Source organism: Hemitrygon akajei, chromosome 21 (assembly GCF_048418815.1).
Source record: "Hemitrygon akajei chromosome 21, sHemAka1.3, whole genome shotgun sequence".
Taxonomy (NCBI): Eukaryota; Metazoa; Chordata; class Chondrichthyes; order Myliobatiformes; family Dasyatidae; genus Hemitrygon; species Hemitrygon akajei.
Genome location: NC_133144.1, coordinates 1,535,109 through 1,553,071, shown reverse-complemented (window position 1 = coordinate 1,553,071; position 17,963 = coordinate 1,535,109). Strand labels below are relative to the sequence as shown.

Here is a 17,963-nt window from a genome sequence, read left to right as displayed (position 1 = left end):
CCCCAACAGAAGGGATTACACTCATTATTCTGCCCCCCCCCCCCATTCTGTATATTCAAAAATAGACGATTTCATAACATTTGGAAAAGAAAAAGACAAAATAAACACCTGTGGAATTGGGACAATAGATGTAAGTGACCATGCACTTACCATATTTATCTGTTGATTTTGACCAATAACCAAAAAACAGTCTTTGGAAACTAAATTCAAGTCTACTCAATGATCCCTACTTTAAGGAACAAGCTAAAAAAGAAATTGGTCTTTACATAGAATTCAGTGATAATGGAGAGGTTTCACCTCCCATTCTATGGGATACTCTGAAGGCTGTTTTAAGAGGGAAAATTATAGCAATATCTTCATATAAGAAAAAAATACAGAATAAAACATTAGAGGAATTACAAAACAGGCTGAAGGAACTAGAAAAAAAACACAAATTGAATTTGGCACAGGATGCATTAGAGGAAATTTTAAAAATTAGGAATGAAGTTAATAGTTTGGCTACGCAAGAAATCAGGAAAAATTAAATGTTTCTGAAACAGAGACATTATGAAAGTGGATCGAAGTCTATGAAAAGACTGGCGTGGAAGCTGAAAAAAAATAGCAGAAAATACAATTCATAGAATTAAGGTTCCAAGAACAAAAATGATAAAAATTAAGCTAAGTGAAATTCAAGAAGCTTTTGAAATGTTTTACAAAACTCTATATTCCAAAGTTCCAGGGGGAAGCATAACCCAAATTGACACCTTCCTGAATTCTCTAGAGTTACCCACTTTAAGCAAAGAACAAAATAGCACGATGACTGCTGACATAACTGAAGTTGAACTAAAAGCTGCAATTAGTAGGCTTAAATTAAGCAAGTCACCAGGATCAGATGGGTGTACGGCAGAGTGGTACAAAGAATTTAAAAATGAGTCAATTCCTGTCTTACTCCCCACACTGAACTGGGCTCTAAAAAAGGCACAAATGCCACCCAGCTGGAAGGAAGTGATAATCTCAGCTATACCGAAAGAAGGCAAGGATAAAATGGAATGTGGGTCATTTAGACCAATATCCGTTCTTAATGTAGATTATAGATTATTTACCTCCATCATGGCCAAACGATTAGAGGAGTTTCTACCCATACTAATACATAACGATCAGACAGGTTTTATACAATAACGCCAAATACAAGACAATATATGAAGGACACTTCACATTATGGATCATAAACAAAAAAATAAAATCAAAGCAATAGTGATAAGTGTGGACACTGAAAAGGCATTTGATTTGGTTAATTGGAATTTTCTTAACAGAGTTTTACATAGATTTGATTTCCATGACACAATTATTAAAACTATACAGGCACTATATGACAACCCTACTGCTAGGATTAAAATCAATGGATATTTATCATAGTTTTACCCTAGAAAGGGGCATGAGACAGGGTTGTGCATGGTCACTGCTACTCTTCGCATTATATCTGGAACCATTAGCTTAATACATCAGACAAAATGAAGATATCAGGTGAACTACTATTAAAGGAACAGAGCATAAATTGGCCTGTTACGCAGATGACATTTTGATCTATCTAGGGCAACCAACATACTCTTAACCTAAATTGATGCAATCCTTTGAACAATATGGTCAATTATCAGGATACAAGATCAACATAGATAAAACCCAATTACTTTTATATAACTATAGCCCACTAAGAGAAATTGAAAGTAGATATCAGAAGTAGAAAGCAGAGTCTTTCAAATATTTGGGCATCATCCTGCCAAAAGATTTGGCAAAATTATCAGAATGCAATTATCAGCCTATATATAAAAAAATTAAGGAAGATATAACAAGATGGAACCTAATTCCTCTTTTTAGTCTCAGTTCAAGGATTGAATCTATTAAAATGAATATACTGCCCAAACTATTATATCTCTTTCAGACCCTACCAATAGAGATGAATCAAAATCAATTCAATGAATAGAACAAGATATTATCAAGATATATTTGGCAAGGTAAAAGGCCTAGAGTTTGTCTCAAAACTTGGCAATTAGCCAAGGAAAAGGGGGATGGGGCCTACCTTCTCTTGGAGATTATTATTTTGCAGCACAGTTGAGAGCTGTGATATGTTGGTGCAACCCATCATATGACGCTCAATGGAAAAACATTGAGGAGGGGATACTTCCCATCCCCATACAGGCAATTTTGGCTGACAACAAACTACAAAGGTACATAAATACTACTGATAACCCATGGGTGAAATGGACTCTTAAAATATGGAAAACTATTATAAAAGAATGTAAACTAGAGGGAGATATTGCAATTTTTAAATGGTGTGCATATGACTTGGATTTTACGCCGAATAAACTGGATGCTAGTTTTAAGGACTGGACAGCTAAAGGAATAGCAGTTGTTTGCAATACAATGAGAGAAGGAACACTGTTCAGTTTTGAAATGCTTAAAGAGAAACACTTATTAGAAAAACAAGACTTTTATTGGTATTTACAGATGTGACAATATGTTAATAGGACAGTTAAAAATGTAACCAAGGCAAGAACATGTTTGATAGAGCTATTTAGAAAAGCATATAATTCAGATAATTATAGTAGTAGAATAATTTCAAATGTGTTTGTCAAATCTTAAAACACATTCAACTTCATACATTAAAACAAAATGGGAGAAGGAAGGAGGGATAATTATATCTGAGGAAGAATGGACAATAATAGGGAGGTATCAATGGAAATGTACCAGTTCACAGAAATGGTGGGAATTTGGATGGAAAAACTTGATAAGATATTTTGTTACACCCTCTCAAAAATCCCATTATGATAGTAACCTCCCTGTTTGCTGGAGAAATTGTAGAAATCAAAATGCAAACCATTATCATATTTTCTGGGAATGCCCTGTTATCAAAGACTATTGGAGTGAGATACACAATGCCCTAAAAGACATCTTTAAATGTGAAATACCCTTAGAAGGTAAGACCATATATTTTGGGTAAATACCTCAAGAATGGTTGAAAAGAAATAAATATTTAATGGTGCTGGTAGCTGGTAAAAAGACTCTTATTAGAAATGGTTATCACAGGAGCGCCCAACCTTAAATGCATGGATGGAAATTACAATGGACATTTACAAAATGGAGAAGACAACAGCATCTGTTAATCATAAGTTGGAACAATTTGATTCATACTGGGAAAAATGGTTTAACTACATAACACCTCATAGGCCTGATTTTATCCTCACAAATCAATGAATATGTTGTTTAAAAAAAGATCACTCCCTACTTGTACGTAGTTTTCTCCTTTCACTTGTTCTTTCTTTCCTCTTTTTTCTATGTGTATACCTCAGATAACTATTATGTGGAGATTTGTGGCAGATATGACTCTATGATATATATGTACAATATCTGAAATACATCCTATGGAAATGTTTGTTTGATGATGAACTTCAATAAAAAATAAATTACAAAAAAAAAGGGAATTTGCAGGAACCAGTCAGAAGATTGGTGGTGACGACCCTTGTGAACTTCAGGACCTCTGTGTTGATCTGAGTCATCACCTGAGCTGTTCTGGACTGTCACTTTTATTCTAACCTCAAAATCATCTTACTAAGCTGAGTGCAGGCTTTTGGGTTTGGGTCATTTTGGTTTTTAATTTAGATTTCCAGCATCTGCCTTTGTGATAGTGACTTCATATCAACTTTGCTAAGATTAAAAGCTTGTAATATTTCAACCACTTGAGTTTCATTCTTAGCATAATTAGTCCATTCCTCTATTCACATTGTCACTTATCATCATCTACTTGTGTTGAGTGGTTCTGTGGGTGTGTCCAGACCAATGGACTAATTATGCAAAGAATGAAACACATATGGTGGATGATGTTGAGTTCTTTCTGATGGTGTGACCAGACTTGAAATGAGACAAGTTGCTAACATCATAAATTACAAAGGACACCTCTTTCCCATCTCCCTTTGCAGACCAAAAGCGACTCAGGCTTTAGAGAATTCAGCCTTTGTTCTTGCTACTCCACCTGTCAGGATGACTTTGGTGTTTTCAGACTTGGTGCTTTATTCAACTGTGCAGTCATTGGTGTTTGGTTCAATAAACCTGGAGAGGGGCTTCTTAAACTGTAACAATTTTTTCTTCCAAGAAAGAAACAGCTGAATTTCATACTGGCGGGGAAAGGAAAGAAGCCTGGGATCACAGTGGAGGAGTGTAAGGACAGCATAAAGCTTGGAGCTGAAAGCATAGGTCGTGCTGTCCTGAATTACTCCAATAAGGACATCGCCACAGAACAATTAAAGGTATGTGCAGCCTGGACTCTCAAACCAATAGGTTTCTACTTGTTGACTCGACTTTGTATTCCTTTAGACTTGTCTATTCAGCCTTCTATTCCTCCAAATCCACCTCATAGCTCATACTGCTCCTCAATTTTGTTTCATCAGCAGATTTAGATATATTGTACTTGACTTTATCTAAATATAGATTGTAAACAACTGAGGTATTAGGTATTGTGTTTCCTGCAGCACAACTTTTAGTCACAGCCTCCCAGTTCAACAATGACCCATTCAATCCTGCTCCTTTCTTTTCTCTTCCTGCCTATATATTATCCCAATACATGCTCTCTAATTATTTTTTCTCATACGCAGCTCTAATTGAACACTATATCTGAAAGTCCAAATGCATTATTTATACATACGATATTTATCAGGGCTCTTAGCATTGTCAGTAATCTCTGCCATCCATCCAACGATCTCTTTTACCCCTACCATCAGGCAGGAGGTACTGTAGCATCAGGACAAGATCAGTTAGGATGGTAACAGCTTCTTCCCCGGGTCAAGAGATGATTGAACTCCCTACCAACACCCAGGTCTCATCACATACGAAGCACCAATAGCATTATACTGGTTACTTTTTAACTTGTGTCATAAATACACCTTACTATTTGTAAATTTATCTGTGATAATATTACTTTGTGTTATGTGTGTGAGTTCTATGTAGTATGTTGTGCACCTTGGACAGGAGGAACATTTTGTTTGATGGTATACATGTGTACAGTTGAATGACAAATAATGGAAAGTGAACTTAACTACATCACATCAGTTGGACAGCTTAAATCATTAGGTACATTTTTCTGTAAGTTTTGAACAGGCATCTCTGAATCTGCTTAGGATATGGTGGCAAAGACTCACCCATTCTATCAGAACAAAGATGGAAAATTGCTGACCATATTCAGCAAATCAGCCTGCTTTTGTGGAGAGAGAAAAACAGAATTGACATGTCAGAGCAAAAATACAGATTTGTACTGTGCAGTCAATAGAAACGTGAAATAACAAAATGCTGGAGGTACTCAGTGGGTCAGTGTGGAGGGAAATGGACAATCAACATTCTAGGTTGAGATTCTTCATCAACCCTCCACAGACACTGCCTGACCTGCTGAGTTCCTCCAGTATTTTGTTTGCGTTGCTTCAGATTTGCAGGAACTGCAGAATCTCATGTGTCTCCATTTAACTGTACAATAATTTTATTCAATAAACTTTGCCTTTTTTTCCCAATTAATATCAGGAAACGAAGATGTTTTGCCAAACATACGTGCGGGGACTAGTTAAAGATGCTGCCCTGATCAATGTTAAAAATGAATCCCTGCACAAGCTGTGGCCACAGATTTTCATTGAACTTGTGCGAGACTGTGTCATTCAGATGAGCAATAAAAACTCACATATGAAGCTGTGCCTAAAGAACATAATGGAGCAGAAATGAACAGAACAGACGACTCCACTGCAGCTTGTGCTCAGAATTAAACATCTATTTGAGAACCCTCAGCACCAGAATCACTCCATCTCCATTTACAAAGCCCATGGAGTTGTTTCTTCAGCATTTCCACTTCATCGGAACAAGTATTACCAAATCACAATCTGTAAGAAACTGCAGTCCTGTAGGGAGTGTGCACACCAGTGAAAAGGAAGTCAGAACCACTGTAACCTGTCTTCCCCTTTAACTGCAGGTACGCAGAGCAGTGTGGCGAAACAGACTGTCTATGTAGGTATTCCACTGCTAGTATCTCCTGATGACATTATCTCTTGTGGATTTCGGCCAAAAGTGTTCTAACTGAATGTTTGCTCTTCTACTAACATGTCACGGTGTGTTTGGATGATGTAGTATTTGCAGGCAGGGTCACAACCTGTGAATTTCAATTCGCTGTTTACTCATTGATGTGGAGCTCACTGGGAATCTTTCTAAAAATCTTTCTTGGAAGTGTTATACCACAGCAGTTTGAAACTAGATTGTATTTTAATTCTGTTTTAATGGCAAGTGGAGCACAGCCTTTTCTGGCTCATTGTGCCAGAAACTCTGAGGATACTTCACCTGTTCCAGGATTGCACATCTAGGATTGCTGTCTGTAAGCGCAGTGGGATCTGTTATCTGTCTGTATGATGGCTTTACCTGTTCCCATGGCTCAGCACTGGATGAGATGCCAATAACAGTCTGATTTTACAGTAACTGTGTTCCACATTCTTTATATTAGTAGGCAGCTGCCACAATGTTCTCTTAACTTAAGAAAGGGTTTACAGTGGAATTTTTGCCAAATTCACTTTATCTCATTGACTAATGCTGTTTTTGTGTTTATCAAGACTACTACAGGGAACCATGTAAACATTATGCATAGCTTTGATCATATTTGATGTTTCAATAGTTAATGCCATGTCCCACTGCAGACACACAGGATGAAACAGGTCAGCAGCCTTGGTCAATTTGGCTATACATTTGGACTTCCACTGCTTTGAACCTTAACATCATCTATCTTCCACTGTTCCTTACTCTTCAGTATACTTTTGCAACAAATATCTAACAATCTCAGCAAAACTATGCCCAAGACCAGCTGTGTTAAACGTAAAATATTATCTAATGATACGTTTATTAAAATAGCCAACTCACCACATCAAGACTTTAATGCCAAAGATGTGCCATGAATTCCTCATCGTGAGGCGATTGGAGGCAGCACACACATTAACATTGCAATACATGGGACACTGCTACAGTAGATTGGCTGCTTGGATGTGGATCCATTCTGGTGTGTGCCAAGTGTGCATTAAGTGTGCATTGGGCACTTAATATGCATTAGATCTGGGCATTACTACATGCTGTATATTTTTGATAAAATGCACAGTTTAGTGTTCAGATATCAGTTAATTTCTCCAAAGATTTGCAATTGACAGTTTGTGTAACATTTTAAAAAAATGATTCTGGCTTTTCTTCTGAAAATTTGACATAATTTGCTTCAAATTGCTCTGTTTTGTTGTGGATCTGTACTGAAAGTTTCTCTGTTTTGTGGGGTGTGAGAAAGGAAACAATCTGGAATTGCTGCTTTATGAATGAAGTTTTATAATTTCAACAATTCATCAAATATTCAATTTGAATTCAGTGAGTTACTAGACTGACATCAACAATCAACTGTTGAAATTTACATACTATTCATTATTCTGACTTTTATATGCCTGTTTAATTGATGTAATGCACTAACAATTTTTCAGATTACATAATCACTAGAACATTGTATATATCTCAATGAGATTTAATGTTTGTTCATTACTGGTTTAAAGTCAGAATACTATTAAAGTTTCTTTCAAATTCATTCATGATTGTTTTATTTTTCCAACAATCCAGGCACTTCGGTTCTTCTTGTAGGCCAAAGTGGACCTTTCACAGAAACAGTTGTGTGTGTGGCATTCTTCGGTTGGCAACCTCCCTCACTCTCAAATAGCTGATGTACATGCCTGACATGGAGTGCAATTCCTCTCTCTTGAGGACAGACTTCCCACTGAGTTTTTTGACAAGGTGACGAGAGAATGATGAAGGTGGGGCAGTGGATGTTGTCTATGTGGATTTTAGTAAGGCGTTTGACAATATCCCTCACAGGAATCTAATCCAGAATTTAAGATGCATGGGATCTGTGGTGAGTCAGCTGTTTAGATCCAGAACTGGCTTGTGCATGAAGGAGGACAGTGACTGAAGGAACTTATTCAAGCTGGAGGTCTGTGATTAGTGGTGTTTCGCAGGGATCTGTGCTGGGACCCCTGCTGGTCACATGACCTGGATGAAAATGCAAATGGGTGGGTTAGTAAATTTGCGATGATACCAAGATTGGTGGAGCTGTGGACAGTTTAGAAGACCAGCAAAGAATACAGCACAATACAGATCGTTATAGATATGGGCAGAGAAATGACAGATAGACTTTAACCCAGATAAATGTGAGGTGTTGCACCTCAGTAGGGCAAATGCAAGCAGACAGTACACTATTAGGGGCAAGGTCCTTAAAAGTGTTGCTGAGCAGAGAGATCTTGGGATCCAAGCTCATAGCTCCATGAAAGTGGCTACACAGGTTGATGAGGTGGTTAACATAGAATAGTACAGCACAGTACAGGCCCTTCAGCCCACAATGTTGAGCCAACCCTTAAACCCTGCCTCCCACATATCACTCCACCTTAAATTCCTCCATATACCTGTCTAGTAGTCTCTTAAATTTCACTAGTGTATCTGCCTCCACCACCAGACTCAGGCAGTGCAGTCCACGCACCAACCACTCTCTGAATAAAAAACCTTCCTCTAATATCCCGCTTGAACTTCCCACCCCTTACCTTAAAGCCATGTCCTCTTGTACTGAGCAGTGATGCCCTGGGGAAGAGGCACTGGCTGTCCACTCGATCTATTCCTCTTAATAGCTTGTATAACTCTATCATGTATCCTCTCATCCTCCTTCTCTCCAAAGAGTAAAGCCATAGCTCCCTTAATCTCTGATCATAATCCATACTCTCTAAACCAGGCAGCATCCTGGTAAATCTCCTTTGTACCCTTTCCAATGCTTCCACATCCTTCCTATAGTGAGGTGACCAGAACTGTACACAGTACTCCAATTGTGGCCCAACCAGAGTTTTATAGAGCTGCATCATTACCTCAAGACTCTTAAACTCTATCCCTTGACTTATGAAAGTTAACACCCCATAAGCTTTCTTAACTACCTTATCTACCTGTGAGGCAACTTTCAGGGATCTGTGGACATGTACCCCCAGATCCCTCTGTTCCTCAACATTGCCAAGTATCCTGCCAATTACTTTGTACTCTGCCTTGGAGTTTGTCCTTCCAAAGTGTACCACCTCACACTTCTCTGGGTTGAACTCATCTGCCACTTCTCAGCCCACTTCTGCATCCCATCAATGTCTCTCTGCAATCTTCGACAATCCTCTACACTATCCACAACACCACCAACCTTTGTGTCATCTGAAAACTTCCCAACCCACCCTTCTACCCCCACATCCAGGTCGTTAATAAAAATCATGAAAAGTAGGGGTCCCAGAACTGATCCTTGTGGGACACCACTAGTCGCAACCTTCCAATCCAAATGTACTCCCTCCACCATGACCCTGTGCTTTCTGCAGGCAAGCCAATTCTGAATCCACCTGGCCAAACTTCCCTGGATTCCATGCCTTCTGACTTTCTGAATAAGCCTACCGTGTGGGCTTATGGAATGCTTGCTTTTATTAGTCAAGGCATTGAGTTCAACTTTATAAAACTAGTTAGGCCACATCTAGAGTATTGCATACAGTTCTGGTCACCCCACTATAGGAAGGATGTTGGGGCTTTGGAGAGGGAGCAGAAGAGGTTTACCAGGATGCTGCCTGGTTTAGAGGGCTTGTGCTATCATGAGAGGCTGGATAAATTTGGGTTGTTTTCTCTGGAGTGCTGCAGGCTGAGGGAGATCTGATAGAGGTTTACAAGATTATGAGAGGCAAAGGTAGAGTGGACAGAGAATATGTGTTTTCTGGGGTTGAAATGTCTGAAATATATAAACCCAGAGGACATGCATTGAAGGTGAGAGGGGTAGGTTCAAGGGAGATGTGAGGGGTAAGTTCTTTACTCAGAGAGTGTTGGATGCCTGGAATGTGCTGCCTGGCAATATAGGCTTTTAAGAGATATTTAGATAGACACATGGATGTAAGGAGGATGGAGGGATAGGGACATGGTGTAGGTATGAAGGATTAGTGTTTGGGTGGTTTTGATTTGCTTTTGAGCTGGTTCAGCAAAGCACTGTGGGCCAAATGGCCTGTTCCTGTGCTGTACTGTTCTGTGTTCAATGTAATCAATCAACGTGCAAGACAACACAAATACAAAAAGGATAAAAAGGCATAATAATAAAAAAGGAAACAAAATAATAATAAATAACAGCAATTACACAGAGCTAGAGCCTCTGCAGAATGCTGATAACAAAACTGAGCTCAGGAGCCTGATGGGTAAGGGGTAATAACTGTTCCTGAACCTGGTGGTGTGGGTCCTGAGGGTTCCTGATGGCAGCAGCAAGAAGAGTGCGTAGCCTGGGTGGTGGGGGACATTGTTGCTTTCCTACAGCAGTACTCTGTGTAGATGTGCTCAATGGTATATCTCTTATGCCTTTTTTTTAAATCTCTGTATGCCTTTGGCAATATTTAGAACTGTGTTCTTCAAGTGGGGGAAGCCGGAAGAAGTTTTCTAGCACAGCTGCAATTGTCACACCCATTGGCCTCCAGAATAATCTCCAGAAACACACAGCAACATCTCACTGTGATCAGCCTCGACAAGCACCAGTGTCTCTGAAAGCCTGTCCATCACCTTTCCACGCTGCTACCAAACACTGTGCTTCGGTTAGATTGCAGTGCCACACTACACAAGAAAGAAAAAAAGCCCCTTTCACATCCCCAGATTTCCTACATCACTTCACATTTAATGACTGACTTGAGACGTAATCAATCTGTGCAGATCAAGGTATTAATACAGGAAATGGTCTCAACTCTTGGTTAAAGGTGAGATATTGACCAGAACACCAGAAACCTTGTCCATTATGGGTCTGTTTAACCCACCTTGGAGCACTGACACAAGAAAACAGAGTCCCTTGTCAGGGACCCCACCATCATGGTGTGGGCCATGCTCTCTTCTCACTTAACACAAAGTACACTGCAGATGCTGTGGTCAAATCAAGACGTACAAACAAGCTGGATGAACTCAGCAGGTCGGGCAGCATCCGTTGAAAGGAGCAGTCAACGTTTCGGATTGAGACCCTTCGTCAGGACTAAAGAAGGGGGGCAGGAGCCCTATAAAGAAGGTGGGGGGAGGGTGAAAAACCAATCAGTGGAAAGATCAAGGGGTGGGGGAGGGGATAGGCAGGAGAGGTGAAGAAGGAATCTAAGGGGAAGAAGGCAGAGTCATGAGAGGTGATAGGCAGCTAGAAGAGGAGAGAGTGAAGGTGGGATGGGGAAGGGAGAGGGAGGGAATTACCAGAAGTTGGAGAATTCGATGTTCATACCAAGGGACTGGAGACTACCCAGACAGTATATGAGATGTTGTTCCTCCAACCGAAGTTTGTCCTCATCATGGCAGTAGAGGAGGCCCATGTATGGACATATCCGAATGGGAATGTGAAGGAGAGTTGAAGTGAGTGGTAACCGGGAGATCCTGTCTGTTGTGGTGGACGGAGCGGAGGTGCTCGACGAAGCGGTCTCTCAATCTGCGTCGGGTCTCGCCGATGTAGAGGAGGCCGGGCCGCACCGGGAGCACCGGATGCAATAGATTCGCCCAAGAGACTCACAAGTGAAGTGTTGCCTCACCTGGAAGGACTGTCTGGGGCCCTGAATGGTGGTAAGAGAGGGGGGTGGGGGGAGGACGTGTTTTCTTTAAAAACAGCAAAACAGGCGCGATTTTGCCTCTGGGGATAAATCAGAAATCGGCGCCAACGAAAGATTGGTGCGGCTAGGAATTCGGTTTGTTTGTTCTCATCTTTTGGGCAATGAAAAAGCAACCACTCAGACTGCGTATTCTCCCTCCACAACTCCCACATTGGAAGAAGGGAACGGTCATCAATGTTCACAAGCCATTGCATAAAGCAAAGCTTGAGAACCGCTTCGCGCTCAGGAGAAAACGCTGCAGCTCCTCATCATGGTTGCAGAGACCAACTTTTTTGTACAGGATTTCTCAGTCACAGACTATAGAAATGATCCTTAAAAGTATAGTCTTAACTTAATCACGCCGCTGCGTTCCTCTCCATCGACGACAGGACACCTCTAACATACAACGACCTACGACTTTTTTTCTCAGCTTTTTCAAAATATGAAAACGAATTGAATAAAAATGTTAAAAGCCTCTTTCCATCATTTCTAAACGTTAAATTTCAACTTGGGAGAAATATAGTTTCGATTCTTCAATTATTACCCAGAAGTCATGGAAATATTTGCATACATTAGCAAACAGACTCTAGCCATTGGTCTGCTCTTTATTTGAAAACAGAAACAGAATCGGGTTTATTATCAATGGCATGTGTCGTGAAATTTGTTAACTTATCCTGTGATTTTTTCCGGATCTAAACTATTTGTAACAGGGAAGAAAAACAATAAAATCCCCTCCTCTTTCTGTCCCTGCTTTCATAGTCACATGAACAGAAATAATTCGTGTCTCGGTCCCATTGAAGAGGCAGGAGACACCTGTTGGTTTCAGCTGGTATTGCAGCAAGGAAACTGCGCGTCCGAGGATTCAGCCCTGGTGGTGGGAGAGCCTGCCGCATAATTTCTCGGCCTACGCAAACGAGAAGATCTGCAGATGCTGGAAATCCAAAGCAACACACAAAATGCTGGAGCGGCTCAGCAGGCCAGGCAGCATCCGTGGAAAAGAGCAAACAGTCGACATTTCGGGCCGAGACCCTTCATCGGGACTGGAAAGGATCAAGAAAGTGGAAGAAGTTCAAAATCAGAATCAGGTTTATTATCATCGACATGTGACGTGAAATTTGTTAACTTAACAGCAGTTCAATGCAATATAAAATCTAGCAGACAAAAAACTAATAAATAAAATAATAACAATAATAATAATAATAAATAAACAAGTAAATCAATTACATATATTGAAGATTTTAAAACATGCAAAAACAGAAATACTGTATAGTTTAAAAAGTGAGGTAGTGTTCAAAGCTTCAATGTCCATTTAGGAATTGGATGGCAGAGGGGAAGACGCTGTTCCTGAATCGCTGAGTGTGTGCCTTCAGGCTTCTGTACCTCCTACCTGATGGTAACAGTGAGAAAAGGGCATGCCCTGGGTGCTGGAGGTCCTTAATAATGGACACTGCCTTTCTGAGACATTGCTCCCTGCGGATGTCCTGGGTACTTTATAGACTAGTACCCAAGATGAAGCTGACTAGATTTACAACCCTCTGCAGCTTCTTTTGGTCCTGTGCAGTAGCCCCTCCATACCAGACAGAGATGTAGCCCATCATGGTTCTATGGTTCTATGCCAAATCTCTTCAAACTCCTAAGAAAGTATAGTCTCTGTCTTGCCTTCTTTATAACTACATTCATATGTTGGGACCAGGTTAGATCCTCAGAGATCTTGACACCCAGGAACTTGAAGCTGCTCACCCTCTCCACTTCTGATCCCTCTATGAGGATTGGTATTTGTTCCTTCCTGAAGTCCACAATCAGCTCTTTCGTCTTACTGACGTTGAGTGCCAGGTTGTTGCTGTGGCACCACTCCACTAGTTGGCATATCTCACTCCTGTACGCCTTCTCGTCACCACCTGAGATTCTACCAACAATGGTTGTATCGTCAGCAAATTTATAGATGATATTTGAGCTATGCAGTCATGTGTATAGAGAGAGTAGAGCAGTGGGCTAAGCACACGCCCCTGAGGTGCGCCAGTATTGATCGTCAGCAAAGAGGATATAATATCACCAATCCCCACAGATTGTGGTCTTCCAGTTAGAAAGTCGAGGGTCCAATTGTAGAGAGAGGTACAGAGGCCCAGCTTCTGCAATTTCTCAATCACGATTGTGGGAATGATGGTATTAAATGCCATCATTGATGAACAGCATCCTGATGTTGGTATTTATGTTGTCCAGGTGGTCCAAAGCTGTGTGGAAAGCCATTGAGATTGTGTCTTCCCTTAATTTTCCATGTTAAAAAAGCCTTATCCAAAGTTGGTGGTTTAAAAAAGAAATTAGAAATTAGAAATTATTACTAGAAAGTAAAAAATCATTTAATTCAAAAAATCTACGAAATTGAAACCAAATTTTTAAAGTATGTTTAACAATAGGGTTAAGAGCTTGTCCACCTATTCTGGAGAGCAAAAACGGAAGAGGAGCTCCTAATAAAGAAGCTAATGAAAACCCCATTACTGAATTTTCCTCCAACTGTAACCATGAAGGGCGATCTTGGTCGTCTATATCATAAATCCAAAAAATAATATAACAAATATTAATTGCCCAATAATAAAATCTAAAGTTTGGTAAAGCCAGTCCTCCATCTTTTTTTGATTTTTGCAATAAAAGTTTATTCACTCTAGAGCTTTTATTATTCCAAACATAAGACAAAATCAGAGAATCTATTTAATCAAAAAATGTTTTTGGAACAAAAGAGGGAACTGCTTGAAATATATATAAAAATTTCGGTAGAATAACCATTTTTATAGCATTTATTTGACCTATCAATGACATCGACAAAACTTTTTTAGATTTGTTTTTACAAGACTGTTTAATGTCTTTTTCACAGTTAATATGATATCACTAATACACATTTTTTCAGGTATTTACAGGTTAGGAATTTTTTACATGATTTTTTACCGAATTACCCCTTGGCCTGCACTTTAAATTTGGCTTATGTTATTTTTCAGTTTAAACTTTTCCAGAAACGATTAATAGCTAGCATTTATAAACAGTTAATGAATGCTCGCATGTCGCCTGGGAAATAGAACTTCAACATTCACTTTCAGATAATCAATGGAGTAAAATTTATTATTTAGTCAATAATTCATCTATCTGCGCACGCCATATCTTAATTCAGTTTCAAGGCCCATGATTCAATATCACAAGGCCCATATGTCCAAAGATAAATTGGCGCATATTTTTCCGAATATAAGCCCTATTTGAGACAGATGTAACGCAGAAGTGGCTACTCTAACTCATATGTTTTGGTCATGTGTAAGTTTAAATAATTTTTGGAGGGATGTGTTTGGAATATTATCTAAAGTTATAGATATGGATGTTCAACCTAATCTACTTACAGCAATTTTTGGGATTATTCCAGAGGAAGCAAGCAAAGTGTCTGCTTCCGCCCAACATGTGATAGCTTTTTCAACTTTACTGGCTAGGAGAGCTATTTTGCTACACTGGAAAGAATCTAACCCACCTACTGTTTTCTATTGGCTCTCCTCCATTATGTCATGTCTAAGCTTGGAGAAAATTAGAAGCCGGACATTTGACACATCCTTTAATTTTGAACAAGTCTGGTGACCCTTTATTCAATATTTTCACATGATTTAATTTATTTTTTCTTTATTCTCTTTGGGGAAAATCCTTATCCATGAAGGTTTGGAGATGACTGGAAGGATGTGTTTTTTTCTCTCTCTTTTTGTTCTGATTTTATCCTCAATTGGACTGTCCAATCTTTCTCTTTCTTTCCTTTTTTTTTCTCTTTCTTTTTTTTTGTTTCAGCTTAGTTAGTGGGTTTTTTCCCTTATCAATAAAATTTCCAATCTTTTTTTTATGATTGCTATGAGGAGTTGTAGTTTTTTTTTACCATTGTACATGTAACAGCATTTTATCTATTTGATTTTGACATTATATACTTTCTGTTTTTACTATTGCTGTTTATATGTCTTTTATATTATCTACTTGTTAAACTCCTCTTCCAATTTGTATATTCTTTATTTGGAAATCAATAAAAAAGATTGAAAAATGAAAAAATGAGATTGTGTCTTCCCGTTGACCTATTATGGCGATAGGCAAATTGCAATGGGTCCAGGTCCTTGCTGAGGCAGGAGTTCAGTCTAGTTATGACCAACCTCTCAAAGCCTTTTATCACTGTTGATGTGAGTGCTACTAGGCAATAATCATTAAGGCATCCCACATTGTTCTTCTTAGGCACTGGTATAATTGTTGCCTTTTTGAAGCAAGTGGGAACTTCCGCCCGTAACAGTGAGAGGCTGAAAATGTCTTTGAATACTTCTGCTAGTGGTTGGCACAGGTTTTCAGAGCCTTACCAGGTACTCCATCGGGACCTGCCGCCTTGCGTGGGTTCATTCTCTTTCAAGACAGCTTAACATCAGCCTAAAGTGGCAGGTGAGAGTTGTGTCACGTACCCTGTGACGGGCTAAAGAACCAGCAGAAACAGAAAACACTTTGGAGTCCAGTATTGCTACTACCTAAGGGTATTTATTAGTAACTACTCAATACAGTAATATAAATTCAGATATATTAAACAGGTTAGCAATGATTATATATATATAAGTGTGGAAATATATGAAAACCAAGCCTGTTCAAGCCTGGGGTGAATAGATACAGTCTCTAGTGGTGAGTAAAGTTCAGTTCAGTTCATGGTTTGGAATTGAGTAGTGATGGAGAGAGAGAGATGTTTAGTTCTTCAGGTGAGCTGATGCCATCGATCTTCCCGTTGTCCTCCGGAATCCTTTAGAACTCACCGACTGTGACCACAACAAGGGGGACCGTTCTTCCATGGAGGAATTATCAACCCAGGCGAGGTTATCAACTCCCCACCGGTCACACCCTTTCACACTGCGAGAGCCACTGATCAATCCGCCTGATCGATCCTTTCTGTGGGCACAACAAAGCTCATTCAGTGTCCAAAACCTTGTATCTGTAGGTCCAGCAGCTGACCTTCTATTTATCTCACGGTGCTGAACACCAGCTGTCCATCAAACAGCTCCTCCCTTCTCTCTCTGTAAGAATACAGAAGCTGACAGTGTCCTTGAGAAAACATAACACCATCTCCGAGCAGTCTTCACCTCTCTCTTAGTAACAAGGTGTCTGGTGTTGAACAACAACTCCCTCTTTCTTTTCAAATGCACAGTTCATAGGGGTAATTCAGGACCCCATCACACCCCCTTCCTTTTAGAGAAAAAATTTTTTGACGAAGGCAAAAAAATTTTAACTGCAGTCAAAGTTTGAAACAATACATGTATAATTATCAGATAACAGAGCAAAAATGTGTACAATTTCTAACTTAACATCTAGATAAACAATCAGCTATAATGTTGTCAGTACCTTTCACATGTTTGATTTTTAAGTCATATTCTTGCAATATCAGACTCCAGTTTAATAACCTTCTATTCAGTTTAATATCCACCTTCTGTGGAAAGTGGCCAGTGAGTGAGTGGGCCAGTGAAGGAGTGGAGATTTGACGTTTTGACTCGAGAGGCTTCGACAAGAAGAGGCGGAGGACGAACTTGTTCCCAGTTAGTCTTTACAATGACTCCTGAGACAGTGATGTGCCTCTCCTGTGAGATGTGGCAGTCTTGGGGGAGCTCCCCTCTCCCGCAGAGTCACATCTGCCAGAAGTGCTTGCGGCTGGGCGATCTGGAAGACCGTGTGAGGAATCTGGAGCAGCAGCTGGATGACCTTCGACTCATAAGGGAGAATGAGGCAGTCATAGATGAGAGCTACAGGGAGGTAGTCACACCTAGGCTGCCGGAAGCAGGTCGTTGAGTCCGAGGGGGGAAAGCAAACGAGAGTAAACAGGTAGTGCAGAGCACCCCTGTAGCCATTCCCCTGAATAATAAGTTTACCGTCCTGGATGCTGTTGGCGAGGACGACTGACCAGGTGTGAGCCACGGTGGCAGGGCCTCTGGCACTGAGTCTGACCCTGTGGTGCAGAAGGATGGGACAGAGAAGAGGAGAGCTGTCATCATTGGAGACTCTGTAGTCAGGGGAGCAGACAGGAGATTTTGTGGACGTGAGAAGGAAACCTGCATGGTTTGTTGCCTCCCGGGTGCCAGGGTCCGGGATGTCTCTGACCGGGTGCATGACATCCTGGTACCAGAGGGAAAGCAACCAGAAGTCGTGATACATGTTGGTACCAAGGACAATAGGCAGGAAGAGGGATGAGGTCCTGAAGGGTGAGTTTTGGAACTAGGCAGAAGGCTGAAGAACAGGACCTCAAGGGTGGCGTTCTCAGAATTGCTG

General features: G+C 40.2%; 1 protein-coding gene and 1 non-coding gene across 6 annotated transcripts in view; one reads left to right on the top strand and one right to left on the bottom strand.

Annotated features, from left to right (window-relative positions):
* The window catches only part of LOC140714042 (leucine-rich repeat-containing protein 49), a 168,631-nt gene extending 161,022 nt beyond the window's left edge, over positions 1-7,609 (top strand). For all 5 annotated transcript variants that reach the window (XM_073024713.1, XM_073024714.1, XM_073024715.1 and 2 more), the window contains 2 exons: positions 4,127-4,280; positions 5,542-7,609. In XM_073024713.1, the coding sequence (XP_072880814.1) occupies positions 4,127-4,280; positions 5,542-5,736 (349 nt within the window). In that variant the 3' untranslated portion in view covers positions 5,737-7,609. The remainder of the gene's footprint in view (positions 1-4,126; positions 4,281-5,541) is intronic.
* Positions 7,610-11,799: 4,190 nt separating this feature from the next.
* Positions 11,800-12,015, bottom strand: LOC140714537 (small nucleolar RNA U3). The gene has a single exon (XR_012095901.1). It is a non-coding gene; the product is annotated as a small nucleolar RNA U3 (small nucleolar RNA).
* Positions 12,016-17,963: the final 5,948 nt, after the last annotated feature.